At 40.4% G+C, this 16,835-nt stretch overlaps 1 protein-coding gene across 5 annotated transcripts in view; it reads right to left on the bottom strand.

Annotated features, from left to right (window-relative positions):
• Positions 1 to 2,440: 2,440 nt before the first annotated feature.
• The window catches only part of nedd4l (NEDD4 like E3 ubiquitin protein ligase), a 46,469-nt gene continuing 32,074 nt past the window's right edge, over positions 2,441 to 16,835 (bottom strand). For all 5 annotated transcript variants that reach the window (XM_041959575.1, XM_041959576.1, XM_041959569.1 and 2 more), the window contains 16 exons: positions 14,156 to 14,353; positions 13,323 to 13,400; positions 11,449 to 11,503; positions 10,375 to 10,433; positions 9,977 to 10,042; positions 9,065 to 9,294; positions 7,504 to 7,625; positions 7,300 to 7,370; positions 6,946 to 7,041; positions 6,762 to 6,835; positions 6,554 to 6,614; positions 6,268 to 6,327; positions 5,993 to 6,100; positions 5,416 to 5,512; positions 4,827 to 4,899; positions 2,441 to 4,350 (listed from right to left, as the gene is read on the bottom strand). In XM_041959575.1, coding sequence (XP_041815509.1) covers positions 4,248 to 4,350; positions 4,827 to 4,899; positions 5,416 to 5,512; positions 5,993 to 6,100; positions 6,268 to 6,327; positions 6,554 to 6,614; positions 6,762 to 6,835; positions 6,946 to 7,041; positions 7,300 to 7,370; positions 7,504 to 7,625; positions 9,065 to 9,294; positions 9,977 to 10,042; positions 10,375 to 10,433; positions 11,449 to 11,503; positions 13,323 to 13,400; positions 14,156 to 14,353 — 1,551 coding nt within the window. In that variant the 3' untranslated portion in view covers positions 2,441 to 4,247. The remainder of the gene's footprint in view (positions 4,351 to 4,826; positions 4,900 to 5,415; positions 5,513 to 5,992; positions 6,101 to 6,267; positions 6,328 to 6,553; positions 6,615 to 6,761; positions 6,836 to 6,945; positions 7,042 to 7,299; positions 7,371 to 7,503; positions 7,626 to 9,064; positions 9,295 to 9,976; positions 10,043 to 10,374; positions 10,434 to 11,448; positions 11,504 to 13,322; positions 13,401 to 14,155; positions 14,354 to 16,835) is intronic.

Below are 16,835 nucleotides of genomic sequence, written 5' to 3'. Positions count from 1 at the left end.
TATATTATATTATTGTTTCTGCTTTCAACTATATTATATAACATTAATGAACTGAAAATGGCATTTCCAACAGTTAAATTTATCAAAGTTCGCAACTTTAGAAAAAAAAGTGTGATAAAAACATTATTAAAGGAGTTGAACCTATTGCAGAACAGATAACTCACCTCAAGTTTCTAATGTGGATCCTCAGTCCAGATTCATTCATTCATCCAGGGGTCACTCTCCAGCTCCGGACTCCCCCGGCTACTCTCTCCTCTCTGCTCCTTCCCTCTCGCACCAGCGATCTTTGTCTTTCCAAACAGTTAAAAGTCCAGTGGCGGATCCGGAGCCGCATGTTCAGGAGGTGATACGTGGTGCGTTTGGGTTTGATGATGACCCGTCCAAGTCTTTATGTAGACCGAGCAGGGTTTGGACAAACAGCCAGTTCCACATTAGTGATAAGCTACGGGGGAAGTATTGATCGACCCTGACCGGAGGTAGAGGGTGAGGGGTGGAGGAGCGGGAGACCAAAAAACCTCCCTGGTGAAGCAACAGGGCCTCAATACCAAGGTTTCACTGAAAGTCACCAAGCTGAGTGTAACAGACTAACAGGCCCCTTCACTCCAGACTACTTCTGTAGCAAGTAATCATAGGACAGTTGACAAAAAGTAAAAAACAGTATGACCTAGTGACAGTAATGGATAAACAGCTGAACAGTTAGTAAAAAGTTAAAATAGTTGAAATGTGATCGAGTGTGCAATTTGTAAGTTAGGTGCATTTTGTGTTTTAAAAGTAACTTTGGTTCTCTTTATTCAGCTGTTTGCTCGTTGAACTTAATGAAAACTGAGCCAAAGAAATTAAGAGTTTCTTTTTTTATTGAATATATGGACTATATGAGCGAAAAGCCTTCAGAATCAAATAGTTTACAGGTTTGTCCGCTCAGCACAGGAGCCAAAATCAGCCACTCTTGGTTCAGGGTATTGCTTCAACTTCCCGTCAGGGTTTCGTTAAGGTCAGTGCTGTGACGTAACAGAGGAATAGAGGCCTGTGAGAGACCAACAGACTGTAAAACTAAAAAACAAAAAACCAAAGCAATGGGATTTTTTCTGCTTTCTTATGATTTATTCTTAAACAGTTATGTTAAGATTTATTCTCGTTTGCACTTTTTTCCCCCAAGAAGGTGGAACGTTTTACAAGGTGGATCTGGGGAAGAGTTGGCTCTCAGTTTGTTTGTGACCAGATCGAGGGTAGCGGGGCTTGATAAAATGTCCCCGGACTGGCAGTGTGGCTTTTATTTGCTTGTCCTTGGAGCTGATAACTCCTAGATTGCGATTGTGTGAATGAACTGAGGTCCCTTCACCACACCACGTGCGCGAACACACAGAGAAAAGAGAGACAGGGACAGTTGCAAGTCTTGCTTATTTCTCAAGAAAGGTGCTCTGAGTGTTTGGATGTCAGGAAACTGACAAACTGCAGCGTGGCTGCATATCAAGAATCTATTCATCATGTGGATGAAGTAAAACAGTTTCTCTCAGCAGCAGCTATGATACCTGTTCTGCAGGTAGATTTCAAATCACATCTTAGCAACTAGCGACTATAGTGGTCATATAAATAGAGAATGCATATACTTTACTATAACTGTATTCAAAGTTGTACTTAAATACAACACTTGAGCAAATGTACTTACTTTTTTTTTTACCAGTGTACACTGGTAAAAAAAAACACTTTTGGGTATTAGGCTTTATGTTTAATTTGGGTTAACATTCAAGAGAAATGAACAGTCTAAAAATTCAGTAAAGTGTCTGTGATTTCGAACGTTGTTATAATACTTAATGTTTATACATCTGTTTTCATGTACATCATGTATTCAATGGATCTTCTAAGTATTCCAGGTCAAAAAGTAGTATACTTCAGTGCATTAGAAATATTATCATAGCAAATAACAGTTAATATATCCAAGTACACTTTTACTTTTTGTGCTTAAAGTATGTTTGACATACACTTTTAAAAAGTGTACTTCTAAATAGGTAAATTATACAGATTAAGTTGTGCTAGCACGTACAAAAAAAATGAATGATCTAATTCTGGAAGTGGAATTTCAAAGTACTTATAAAAAAAGTTAATTTTCAAGTCTTTTGTAATACACTGTTAGCACACTTAATAAAAGTGTACTTTAATTTCACTTCCTTTCTATGTATATGTGTATTTCCGACAAACTGGTGATATGATACAATTGTACAGCAAGTGTGTTTTGAATGTTAATGAATCATGAATGAATCACCACTTCAGTACACTTTTAGCGTACTATGTACATTTCAAGCATACTCAAGTATACTTGAAGGTGACAAAAAATAGCACAAAGTGTACTTACATTCTTCAAAAAGTATAATTTAAGTACAATATACGTCGCCTGGGAAGTTTTTAAAGAGTCATTAACTGAAGGAACGCACTCTGAGAAGTTTCCTTTTATTTAATGGAGTTAAATGAACCATGAAGAGTTGCAGAAAGTGGAATCTTTAACAAAAGTGATATTTCCTGTCATTCATTTAAAAAAAAAAGAAGAAAGAAAACCCTCTAAAAAAGGACTAATCTTTACTGAGTCAGTGTGGGATCACAGGAGGGAGGAAACACAAGGGAGGAAAGTGTAGAGAAAAGAAGAGAGAAAGGATACTAAAGGAGGTGAAGCCGCTGCTTCACTTCTGTCAACTTTTTCTACTTTAGCAGCAGCCCAGATTTACAGACTATTTATATTGCACCAGGTAAGTGCTCCGAATGGAAGAAAACAAAAAGAATCACATTCAAGTTAATGACAAAAGACATACAACAGGTGACATGACCTCAGAGTGATCTATAAAGTGCCCTTTAGCTTCAATGGTGTTAGAAAAAGGAGAGAGAGAGAGAGAAACAAAAACATAAAAAAGGAAAACATTTTCTTTGTAAGAAACGTGCTGCTTTATATTCAGTGGCAATCACAGCTTTTCTCTCAAACACCCGCGCACGCACACAGCTTCATTTTAGTCTTGTTGATCAGTAATACTTCTGTTAAATGTAGGTCATACATATATTTATATATCATGAAAGAACTTAAAATGTGTTTTTTTCCAAGAACAATTTACAGCATTATGAACAGCAACAGGCATGAGAATATTAATATAATCATGATGCAAACACCTCAGAGAAACTATCCCCAGTTTCCCCTTCTCGACCTCGAGACCGATTACACGTCCAAATTACTACCATGTAGTCGAAGCAAACACAAGATACAGTTTCATGCTGCTTTCATAGCACTACAATAAAAACCATTTTATTCAACACATTTGCTATCACCGTAACAAATGATATGGATTAATTATGTCCCAGACTAGCCAAATTTACACTTCACACACCATTTCATATCGAATTTTCAAAATAGTAAACAACATTGTTCATCAGTACAAATACGTTGAGAGTATTTTCCTGTAAGAATTATACCAATGATTAAAAAAAAAAAAATCTGTTCCATGATGACAAAAACTATAAAAAAAATCATCTTTAGGGATTGTTTCATCCCCCTTTCTTGAATCCTTACCAGTGGCTAAAAAAAACAAACAAAGACAGTATTCTACAAAAGGCTGCAGTGGCGATTTCTGATCACACAACATACAGACAAGGCTCTACGGAGGGGTGTGGCCGATTTCCTGAAATGTGATTGGCTAGCATTCCTAAGGTAATCTGGTGTTGGTCTAAGGATTTGAGAGAGTTGTGATCATAGTGCCATTGCAGTTTCTTAGAGAAAATAGTGCATGTAAGAGCCAGATTAAGGCCATGCTAAGACCCTTCCACTGAAAGGTGCTTGGACACTGTGCTATAGTGTACATAAAGGAGCTATTGAAATGCATTAGTGTTTTCCAGCACTGTAGATTTTCACAGGATGAGGGCAGAGGGGAGAGAAACAGCGGATCGGAGGGGGGGGCCAGCTCTCGTCATTGATCGCTCATGCCTGTGGATAATAGGTTTCAGCATTCAACCTTGCGACTCTCACGTTCTTTCCCCAGCACCTTTAAAGAGTGACCTACCCGCACTGAAAAGATACAAAGACGTAGGCATATTGGCTCCACAAATCGCTGTACAGTCTCAAACCACCGTGCTGTGGAGGTGGCTCACGGTCAGGCATTACAGTACAACATGCTCGCACAGAACTGCTACAGCAGCTGGTTTGACATCCCTGTGGCTTCGTGTTTTGATCATTTTTATTGTTGGTTGGTTGGTTGCAGTCGGAGGCTGCTGTTTTAGTCAACCCCCTCGAAGCCCTGCGCGTTCTCCACAGCCATGAGGAGTTTCTCTCTCAGGTCCTCAAATGATTCGTAAGTGGGCAGATCCAAGCGGTTGAAACTGAGAAGAAGAACATTAGATTGACAAATTTAAAGAACTTAACATGGTGTTTGATTTCACGGAAATAAATTAACGTTCAAATTACTGGACTTTGCATGCACTCCTATTTTCAGCCATGCTAGCGACATGGCTACATGGACATCTGGCTACCCACTTCGGTTCAGAATGAAGTATCTCAACTATTGGATGAAACGTTGTGCAAATAACTGATGACATTCCCATCAGCCTCAGCTGTTCTATGTGTTAAGTGCTAAATTGCAAATGTAAGCATGTTAACTTGCTAATCTCAGATGATGCTAAACATTATTCCTGCTTAGAATCAGTCACTGTGAGCATTTTTGCATTCGCATTTACCTAAAAGCACTACTGTGACTAAATGCAGCCTCAAACCTCTGACTTGTTTTTTCTGTGTGTGTGTGTGTGTGTGTGTGTGTGTGTGTGTGTGTGTGTGTATGTGTATGTGTGTAGTGACATACCATGTGTGAGCTCTTGGCAGCTTATCTGGTGTTCCCCACTGCTCAATTGTGAACAGCTGAGGTCCATTAGAACCTGGTAAAAAAAATAAAACACAATAATTATGATGTTGAAAAATAATAGTTTTGTAGATAACTTTTATTTAAGCCTCTGGGTATGCAAGAGAGGAATTTGTGCAACTATTGCATTTTATCTAAATAATGTTGAGTATTTTTCACTTCTAGTGATTTCATCATTTAGAGCCTTGCGGAAAATTCTACAGTATGTACATCAATTTTTACTTTTTTTTCTCACACCGAGGAGAAAAAGCTCAAACCATACTTTTATGAGATACATTATCTATACAGATAGGATCATAGAATCTGACATTTCTGGTCATCCCTCATTGTTTATCTATCTTTATGTGTACATTGATAGTAATTCAATTCTTGGAACTGTGACTGTTGACTCATCTTTTCTCTGAAGACTATTTGTGTCACTGTTACGTAAAGCTCAGGACCTGCAAATTCAGCAGATATTACTTGATTTTAAAGAATTGGTCCCGTTGTACAAGCAGGAAATGAAGGACACTTCGCTGATGGAGTGACCTACCGTAGAGCTCAGCAAAGCCATTCATGGGCACTCGTGATGTTCCCGTAACAAACTGGAGGAGTCGGATCCTCTTTTCAGCATCCATCAACAGGACAACCTGAAGAGACAAAGTGACATATACTTTATCACATACATCACATATTCATCACATAGCAGCAAGGCTTCTGAACAGTTTTTCATTCCAGCCTCTGTGTGTGTGTGTGTGTGTGTGTGTGTGTGTGTGCGCGTGCATGTGTGTGTGCGCGTGTGTAAGCACGTATACACACACAAATTAAGGCTCGTGTGTGCGTTGTTTGCTGTCTGAGCGTATTTGCATGTGGCTGTGTGTGTTAAAGTCAAGACAGGTGATAACCAGGGCAGGTGCTACTTTGGGCTCTTTCATCAGAGCAAACAAGCCTGTTCTTCCAAACAGACTTTGATCTTCAAAAGCGAGGCCACAAAACCGGTCGCAGGCTGGATGGAGGGAAAACTGACCGGAACCAACCTTTATCATGAAATATCCAGTTTCGACGACTAATGTGTAGCCAAAGTTGTGTGCGTATTTATGGGTGGATGCGTTGATGTACCACAGACGTACCTTCCAGAACCACTGTATAACAGGATGGTTGGGACAGTAGCCGTTCTTGTAAACAGTGTGTTGTCTCCAGTCGTTGACGTCGACGTCACCCAGACCACACATGAGCAGCTGCGTGGAGACGGAGGGTGAGGAAGAAGAGAGAGAAAGCTTTTACAACCACGGCCGCTTTCCGTCTTCACACAGACTTATGTTAACGTTACAACGCTCAGTGACAGGTTGCACAGATTTACAGACATGAAAACTGGTATAGAGCATTCAAGCTGAAGAATCCATACCTCCAGTTCGTTTTCATCAAAGATCTTGATCAGGTCGATGAGAATGAGCTCAGTGAAGCCCTGAAAGTGACACAAAAAGGGAATTAAAACATAATTCTGATGAAAGTTGAACGTTCAACGCCTTGCTAAATGAGTGAGAGGTTGCTCAGTTTGGAAATCCACAAATATTCAAGGAAGAGGTTTAGATACAGAGATTGAATTTAAGAGTGAGGGCCTCGGACACTCTAACACAAAATCTGTGGTCACATTGCCCCCAAGTGGCGACTCTATTATTGCACATAAATACCTCGAGGAAGGCATTCATCTGCTTCTGGACCCGATTGACAAACCTCCACTGGATGACCAGGCTGCCAGGGGGAAGATTAATAAGACATGATTACAAAACAAGTTTTAGGACAGTTTACAATTCATGGTTGATAACTAGTTTATGATCATCTCTGTTGAAAGCCTGTGACTACTCAAAGTCAGAGGAAAAATACTGCTCAAGTCCTCACTCTATGTATTCCTTTTTGTTCTCATTGGTGACCACCATGTCTGAGCCGCTGGGCTTCAAGTCCACCTGGTACGTCTGAGAAAGAAAACCACAATAAAAATAATGTCCAGGACAGTCAACTTTCTTACTTTAATGCTATAAAAAATATAGATTGTAATGAATTCAAATGACTGACGCCTGCATACCTGTCCAAAGTTGTCCTCATCGATACAAAACCTCAGGTCCAGCTCAGTGGGATCATTCTCCAGAATCCACTTCAGAGAGTTGTAGTATTCACTGTCCTGCAGGGAGGCAACACAGGGCAGATAGGAGTTAAACACACATAAAATTAAGTAATTCATTGGCTTTTATTTGTGAGATTTCAGGGTTTCGTTCTTGTATGTAGAACCGTTCCTGTCAAACAATGAAGCCTGTGGTCAGTGTTAACTGCTCAGCTGTTAATAAATCATTGCTTAATGTTAAAATAACTAAAATTCACAAGCAAATTAAAAGCATTCAATACATATTTGAGTCTGCTTTACAGTGAGAGGAGCTCTTACCACAGACTCCATGTCTTTAAGGGAGATCTGTTTCCCCAGCATCATCTTGTAGAAGGGTCGGATGAAAAAACCTAAAAAAGCAGAAAATAATGTGGTGCTTTAACAGTTCATGTGTGGGAAAAAGTTTCAAAACGTCAATGAAAATGTTGCCTGAGTGGAGGATCACCTTTTTTGAGTACATTTATAATATCAAAGACCGCTTACCATCCAGCAGTTTTCCATGAAACACAGCCATTCCTGCCACGCGTCCGATGAACTTGAAGTAGGAGAGGTGATCCTCATTGCACAGGCCAGAGTTGGGATTGATTTGGAGAGTGTAGTTGTCCCTGAAGAGTCAAGAGCAAAGAAGAAAAAAAGTCATTTTCATGGATTCGCTTCCAGGTTATTCTGTAATGCTCAGGGCTGTCGGTGCAACCAGTGGGTTTATTTCTCATTGGCTCGTCAGATACATAAACCTTAAAAAAGGGAAGTAAACATAATATCATGACTGAAATTTTACGAAATCAGTTTTGTGTCAACATGATCCAACAAATCAAAACGAGACTAATGAAGTTTAAGCACCGAACATATGTATTAATCATATATGTTGTCTGTGCTGGGTTGGAGCATCTTATGTCTCGTATTGCATCCAAATATGATATTATACAGAGTCCACTAAAACTGTGACTGTAAAAGCATGGTAGGGCGATTGATAAAACTTTATTTTCACTTACGTTTCTGGCTTCAAACGATTATGAAAACAGGGTAATAAATAAATAAAACAATTATTGTGCCGCATTCTGTCTCAAGTGAGCCATCGTTTGTGAAAATCCGGTCAAGCCTGCTGTTGCTGTGATACTGATGTGCATCCATCTGTGCTATTACACTACTGGTGGAGTGACCACAGGGGGCGAGAGAGTGGCATTTCAGCATTACTGTCTCATATCGTATATACCAAATAAAAGCAACATTATCATAGACATTAGATATTAAATAATATATGATGAATATACATAAGTCTTAGGATTTCGGCCATAATTGCATGCACCCAGGAGCAAACAGAAAGGTTAAAGGTGGTTTCTAAGCATCAACTTCTCATTTCCCAGCAGCTACGCTATGATGTAAGAACTAAATAAAAAAAAAAACCTGCTGTGATGAATAATCACAATGAGGACTCATTTCAAAGGTTTGAGGTTTTAAGACTAATTAACTTAATGCTAACTTTAATACTACGTCATACTTACTTGATTATTTATTTAATCAAGCAAGCTTTAATTAAAGTAAGGGCTCATTTGTACATTTGTACTTGCTTTTTCTGCAGCTGCATCTGTACCATTGATTTTCTTTTACCTTTGCCCTACATGGCAAAATTGAAAGAGAATCAACTGAGTCGTCATCTATCGGATACGGTGCCAAGTAAAGGAACAAAACATACGACCCTTTAATTATCTTAACGTGTACGGTATGTGGGAAACATCTGTTCCAGGATGGCTTTTTGAATGAGAGGAAAAGTTAATCAAAGTAAAAGGAAACTTTAACAAGCCTCACAGGGAAACAATACGCCAGCTCGAGCCCTTGCTGCACTTTGTGGAAAAAGACAACCATAAATATGAGTGGAGAAGGATTTTTCCATGGCTGCAAACATACAGTTCCTTTATTATATAAGCTTTGCATCAGCATGTTCTGTAGTCATATCCTCGAATATCCAGAGTCTTAAACCTCTCTCTACACTTAGCAGCAGCACTGTAAATCTAAAGCAAGCGAGCACAAACAAGCAGAGACTTACGTGGCAGAGTATTCAAACAGGCCGTAGTAAGGATTGAACATCTCCTTCGATAAGAGGAAGAACCACTCTCTGGCCACACCACCGTAGTCCAGTCCTTTCTCCGACTCAAACTCGATCCACAGCCGTGCCTTCAGAACGTCAGGCCTCTTCAGGGACATGATTCGACGGTACGACTCTTCAAAGATGTTGTTCCTGTGTAACTTCATCTCGAAACGGTTGGGGATGTCAGCCTGGAATAAATAAAAAACAGTACCGCGATAAATACAGCTTCAATTTAATTACCGTTTGTTCAGGTAAGGTGGAAGCAAAGACAACAAACTGATTTAGACTCATAAAAGAAGGTTATGAAGTTTAACTGTTGCTAAAGGTGCTCCAACAAACTACTGACTGAGTGAAAAATGGAGACTGCAGAAGTAATTTTCCAGCCAGTTGATTACTTTCTGGACGAACTGCAAGTCTACTGAAGTAATAACTACAATGCATTCCTTTCCTCTTTGAAAACTTAGATATAACCCTCAGCATGTTAGTCACACCAGCTGACCAGACTGAGCATTGTATCAAAGCCAAAGTATCACCACGTTCACCCAAGATCAAAGTTTATTCCAGCATTAGAAAAAAGCAGAAAGGAAAAAAATGGCTGTAACAAGTCATTCTGCACTCCACCTTCAAAGTGTGAATGACAAAGAAATGTGAAACAATTGCAATGAATATTTAACATGCATTAAAAACATCAGACTCAGTCACGCAGTGTGAAGAAACTTGAATAATTATGCAATCAAGGACAATCAAAATAGAAGCTAATTAGGCTGCCTTCTTGTGCCTGGAGAAGCAGTGAGGCTTTGACCAAATTTAGCTTTGTTCCCCAGCAAGAACCCAGAAACCCAAGACAGATTTTAAAAAATCGCTTCTTACTGGTTTCTTCAATTTCTTCCTGAAGTAGTCGTATTTCTGCTTGAACTCTCTGGAGTAGGGAACAGCCTGCACAGACAATAACACAGGAGTCAAGAAATGATCCAAAACTGATCGATATTCTTGCAAACATGTGGCTTGTGGTGATGATTTAACAGGAAAACCAAATGTGCTTTCATTTCTTGCTAAAAAACAAAAACTACAGAGGGTGTAATGCAGAGAGGGGAGTTGGTCATGAGGGAGGATGGCATCTGAAGTGGTGCACAGAATAACACGAAGGTGTCGGCATGTTAAGTGACAACCGCACCGACAAAGTGATTTATCTTTGTCGTGCAAAGACACAGGGGCTGCTGGTCGTGTGCAACAGATAGAACCACCATGTTGAAAGAAGAACTACTCACAGGTCCTGTGATAGCTGGACTCTGCAGACGAGGGTCCTCCCATTGTGTGTTCTTTGTATCTGGATTAAACAAACACAAATAACACAAACTCATTAGGCAACAGGAATACCAAGACTGTAGTGAAATTTAATGGAAAAATTATTAGTCAATGAATCAATTAGCCATTTGACCGGAAATACATAATTTATTTAATAATTTATTGAGAAAAATCAGAAAACATTTGCTGGTTTCATCTTGTCAAATGTGAAGATTTGCTGCTTTTCTTCGTTTTATATTGTCATACATTGAAAGTCTTTGGGATTTGGACAAAATTAGTCATTTGAAGAGGTCACCTTTGCCTCTAGGGAAGTGTAAAGGACATTTTTCACCATTTCCTGACATTTTGCAGACGGAAAGATTACTCAGTCAATCCAAAAAGTACAGATAACAGATAAATTAATACTGAAATAACTGTTGCATTTGCTCTTCAACTCTTCCTATTAAACATGTTTCAGGTAAGGACCAGTGTGTACGATTTAGTAGCATCTAGCTGTGAGGCTGCAGATTACAACCAACTGAATTCCCCTCGCGTCATCCCTCCCATACAGCAGCCGCTGAAAACATGAAAAATGCAAAAGGCGTTCTCTAGAGCCAGTCTTTGGTTTGTCCAGCCTGGGCTACTGTAGAAGCATGGCAGCGCAACGTGGAGGACCACCAGCGGTCCCACTCTTTCTCTTGCTATAAAGAGCTCATTCCAAGGTAATAAACACACACTGATTCTTATTTTCAGGTGATTAGACACTAAAGAAAACAGACTTGATGAATATTCCATTTCTGCCAATAGATCCTCCTCCTACACACTGGACCTTTAAGTGACACTGTTGCACTACATCAGGCCCTCACATAATACATTTTAAACAGCATGACCTATCAGCTGTAATAGATGAGGTGCTTTGCTGTCCCTGACACCGAAAAATCAGTGGCTGCACAGCAAACAAGAAACAGTAACTCAAGAGATTAACAGGTACACTAAGACACACATGACCAAATACAAGCATGGAAGACAGAGAGAGTGGTGAGATGGCGTTGTCTTACTGTGGTCAATGTAGAAGGTGCGTCCGTCTGAGTGAACTCTTTCCTCCCATCCAGGCTACAAAAGGAGCACAAAAAAAAAAAGGAGGAAGAGTGAGAAAAAAGAGCACAAAGTCACCATTACACAGCACTTTTAAACAGGCCATGCTCAAATAGTCCTTTAAATCCATCCGCTTTTTTGTTTTTTCCTTTTTAATTTATGTTTGATTGATCTTGGCAGACCATTGAACGGTCCAAACACTGAGGTGAGCTCAATCAAACACACCGCAAAGGAACCGAAAGGATTTTCTCTCCTATTTGAGGCATGTCTGAGACGTCAGCAAGGCAGGGATACGACCACAACATTAAAGGTTAATCACCACTACTAGTTCAAACCAGTACACCACCACTGACACGGTGACCACTCAGTACGGTGTCACAGGCCACACACACACACACACTCGTACGGCACCAGCAGTCAGGCAATTAAAAAACTTACAGTAGATTGAGAGTAAAGGGGTGTGGAAAGGGACCGAGTCTGACAATGTGTCAAACAGGGTGCACCTACAGTGTGTGTGTTACTAAGTATGCTGCTATTGCATGAGTGTAGAGACCAGATTAGAAAAGCTGATAACACATGCAGCATACAGCCAGTTCCTTCCTTTAACATACATATATATATATATATATAGCTCCTTTTGTTTCTCTTGAAACCGCCATCCCTCCCTCTGCCCCTTATTCGACCCTGTTCCTCCTCCTCCAGTCCTTCTTAATCATTCTCCTTCTCTCTCTAACAAATGGCCAGTGCAGCTCGCCTCGTTCCACTTTCCCAACTCGTCTATCTGTGCCTCAGACACTGATACAGGTACACAGACATGGAGCAGTCTGAGGGATCCCAGGAGAGCGGCAGGGAGCTCTCCAAATGTTAAATCTTTAAGAGAAGGGGTGGTGGTGGTGGTGCAGGGAGGGCGCACAGAGAGAGGAAGTGTTGTAAAAAATACGGATGAAAAGGAAGGGAGAGGAACAGTCCATCCATGCCGGTCATGAGAAAGAGAAAAGATACAAGGAGAGAGAGAGCAAGAGAGGAAAAAAAAAAAAAAACAGTAAAAAAAGAAAGCGCAAGGCTGTCTGCAGGCATTTGACCAGACCGGACTGGACCAGACAGGTAAGTAGGCAGGCAGAGGGAGGGAGGCACCAACCAACCTCCTCTGGTAGGTTCTGCCAAACAGACATGGCCAGGTGAAGAAGAAGTAGCATACATTAGATCCACCAGAACGGAGAGAGGAGAGAGAGAGGGAGGGAGAGAGAGGAGAGAGAGAGAGAGAGAGAGAGAGAGAGAGAGAACACACACACATGCACACACCACACAAGCCTGTGAGATGTACAAACCCATGAAGCTCTGATTATTCAACAGCTACCTACGGTAACATTCGGCCCACTTGTTGGGAGTCCGTCTTTGTCAGATAGATAATAGAGCAGGTGACAGATAGTCTCTAATTAGGAGGAGACTATCACAGCCCCCAGACTCTGCTTTCTCATCCATCGCCAGTTCCAACAGGACTAAAAAGGAAATGTCTAAAAATGTCTGTTCAAATGATTGCGTCTCATCTTTTAGAGCAAAAGCTGCTTCATCCATATAATTCAGATTTACCATTGAGCTAGGCTTTTTAAGCTGATGTAGACACTAAAAACTCAACAAAACATGAAAAGTGACTGAATAAAGGCCCTTTTTCATTAGGGAACTGGTGACACAGTAATCCAAATAGTGCACCTTGGTAACGGCACTTAAGAATGAGTGAACAAAGCAAAGCAATTATTTGGATCTATGAGGTTGTTATTGATGTGCTTTGTGGGCCAAAGGTTAAATATGCAGTAGGTCTAATTGTGACTATACTTACAGGAAGAGGACCAAGGTCACCGGGCTCCATTGAGTTCTTATTCCTCATATGGACTGGATATTTCAACCTGGGATCCTCCTGGTTGTCCAAAGAGAGAGAAGCAGGGGGAGATACAGACGTGCATATGAGTGATTTGAAAAAAGGAAAGATTTTTTAAATGGTTAAAAACGTTTGGTTTAAGGATAAAAAGCAGCTCCTTGATATGTCCCCAAAGGTCACTCAGTCTGAGGGACTGAATCCTAATATGGACTGAAATCAATGTTAAAATATCTTAAACCAGCAGATGTCACCAAGAGATCCTGGAAGATTAACACCAACCACTGCCCTAGATTTTCTGTGTCTGGTGCACAAGATATCCACTTTTAATATTATGCCATCATTTGAAAAGACTTTTTAGGGTTGTAACAAGTTTCCTGGAAAGAAGTGTCTAAGTTGGGACTAATTTTAAGGAAACAGAGACAAAGGGGTAACCGCAATAAAGTTATTTCAGTTTAGTTGGTCGTGTTGATTTCCTACAAAGCTTCTGATTTTGAGTGGATTATAATATAAACCCAATCAAATGTCATTCAATAATTATTGATTATTGGAATCTTTATTTATTTTCACAGACTACGTTACACTGCTTGTTGAGAGACCATGTGCTGACCTGCTGTGCACTGAGGTTACGCAAGAAATTCCCTTTAATTAATGCCAAGTAACAGTGTTTTCCTGGAAGCTTACTCAGAAATTGTTGGAAAATTACAGACCTTTACAATGAAGTCAAGCTTCATTCATATTTCAAAAATCATCTTCTACCCTACAATCCGGCCTGTTAGCATGGTGTGTTCGCTCACCCAGGTGGTGGTTCTGCTGTTGTGGTCGATGAAGAAAGGCCGTCCATTGGGGGCTATCCTCATCTCCCAGCCTGGGGGCAGGAAGCTCTGCTGTGTCTTGTGCTGTGATTTGGGGGAGCTGTAGGGGGACGGCTGGGGAGACTGTGGATTGGAGAATGTGTCCTTTACAGCCCTCCGCACCTGGATGTTGTTGGCTCCCTGGAAAATTATGGAAAAAAAAGAAGTGAAATATTATCACTCCAGGTAGACTAAAAGGAGATGTAACCGAATATGGATGACTGAAATAAATCATCACCGATCCTTTGAAGCACAAGAGACAATGACCGGATGGAAACCATCCTTTCAATGCCTAGTTTCACTTTGACAGGGACTTTAAAAAATCTCTGTCTATATGAAAACACAAAAACAAAAATGAAGCCCAGTTGAGATCACGCCAAACCAACAGACGGTGATATAACCCGAACCCTAAAGCCATGATGGCCAATCAGAAGCTTTCACCAGTAGGCTACCTGGCTACCTAGGCTACCTAAACATGTTAAAAGTCCTTAAAGCAAAGGACTATTTTTACCCTGCACAAAATCGCCTCATGAAAACAAAGAAGGTAGCGGCACACGCTCTGTCACAAGCCAAAAATGGAGTTTCTGAACATCTTCACCCTAGAAGGAGTTTTCCAAAAGCTCAATTTTCAGTGACACAAATGGCAGCTTGTGTGCAGACAAAAGGCCAAAACGCACAGGAAAGGCTGCATTTTTAAAAATATACCTGGGTACCTTCGGACTAGAGCACAAGTGGTGCCTTGTTAAAGAAATGAATAACATTAGAAAAGATCTAGGAAAAATATTCCCCTTCGTCTGAGAAAACCAGTCACTCTTGACTTCCATGCAAACAGGGAGGGAGTTATAAACATGCATGCTGCCTACTCTGTCAAGCTGTCAATCAAAATGTCACAGAAGAAAGCATCTACGCTTGATAAATTCGACAGATTTCAGCTTTTACTGATTCCCCGGACTTTGCTTCTGAGGCTTGATGGTACAGTAACAACATTTTTGTAGATCGAAACACAGGATAACATGATCGTCCAAGAAAAAGATCATTTTCTGTACGAACAGATGGAGACCTTGGTCAAGGATAAAAGAAAAAGGAATTGCAACATAATACCACTACTGAAGAAACCACATATCCACAGGAAACCAATCATTACGGGCATTTTAAAAGTTTCTACAGCCACATTTAAAGACTTAAAGTTGCTCAGGCTAATGAGTGTCCCTACATCACATTATTCTTTTAGCAGCAATTATCACTGACTGATCTGATCTTCTAACATGAGAAAAGACTGCATTATTTAATCCACACACCTCCCACCTCCTCTGGAAGTTGTAATTACAACATCCAGCAGTGACTGTTTCACTTCCTTTGCTTCTACGGCGCCTTGTTAACACACAGACACACACACCTTAATTAAACTTCCATCTTCAGGTCTGCTCCCTTGGTATAGCACAGGATCATCACCGCAGTGTAAAGCCATTAAATGCAGGAGGAGGTCAAACAGGAGCGTTCTTTTTAAGATGCTGATCTTAATTAGCCAAGTTTGTGTGGTGTATTTATAGCTATAGTACATATTTTAAAGTTTAAGTCAAAAGGTTTTTTGCAAACATGATGAACGTGCACAGATGATACATGAGTAAGGCCCTGAAGGTGGCTTGAAAATGTTGAAAACAACATCCAACCCAAGCAGCTGCTTCAGTAAAAGCCCTCCACTGATGCCTGCTTGCTCCACTGCTTTCCTTTAATAAGATATCTGATGGCTTGAAGGATTTTACAGTAGAAACACTGCATGTAGAGGACTTACGGTACGAGTGTTTCAGTTAGCCCTGAATATGAACATATATCTGTGCATTTTCTACGTTTTTTTGGCAAATAATCAAACAAAGCAGCAGCTCACGTCTGATATCACAGTCTTTGTAAGTGTTGGCTGCAGAAGTTCATATCTCTTGTTGCTTCGAAGACAAGAAGGGATGATATCAAAAGTGAAATGTGCTGTGCTTGTGCCTCACATTAGCAGTGAGTATTAAATATGGATAGGTTTCAAAGGTTTTTCAATGTTCTTTTAAAGATATTCACAAAAGGAGGTCTTCCGCATAAATTAATCTTCAAATGCTTTTGTGGTTGCCTTTGTGTCACTAAAGTGGCCTCTGGGTGTAATGATATTTAAATTGCAAGATCTATATCATTGATTTGGATGTCCGTGGGTCTGCTTAAGCAAATTGCAGCAATCATCTGGGACCTGTGATCAATTCAAGTAATGGATTCAGCCAGCAGTAACTGAATCTACCGTCTTGAATTCACCACACAAGCTTCAGTCTGTTTCTGCTTTGAGGTACACTGCTGCAGAAAGAGATGCTGGCTGTGCCAAGAGTGCATACTGTTCACAACAAAAGCCATCATGGTGAATAAGAAAGCAGGAGTAAAGCTCGGACCATTTCACGTGACTGATCATCGTTTAATGGAGAGCTGTTTTAGCGCACAGCCATCAGCTCATTCTTCCTTGAAGATGAAAAAAAAGAGCAGTGGGAAGAAAGAAAATTATCCTTCATGTCGAGATGAGAAGAGAAGAGTGGTTAAATGAGATTAGATTTCCATAGGGTTGGCGAGGATGAAAAGAGAGAAGAGCAGCATCAAG

Source organism: Chelmon rostratus, chromosome 19, assembly GCF_017976325.1.
Source record: "Chelmon rostratus isolate fCheRos1 chromosome 19, fCheRos1.pri, whole genome shotgun sequence".
Taxonomy (NCBI): Eukaryota; Metazoa; Chordata; class Actinopteri; order Chaetodontiformes; family Chaetodontidae; genus Chelmon; species Chelmon rostratus.
Note: the sequence above shows the minus strand (reverse complement) of the source record. Positions and strands in the feature narration are given on the sequence as shown.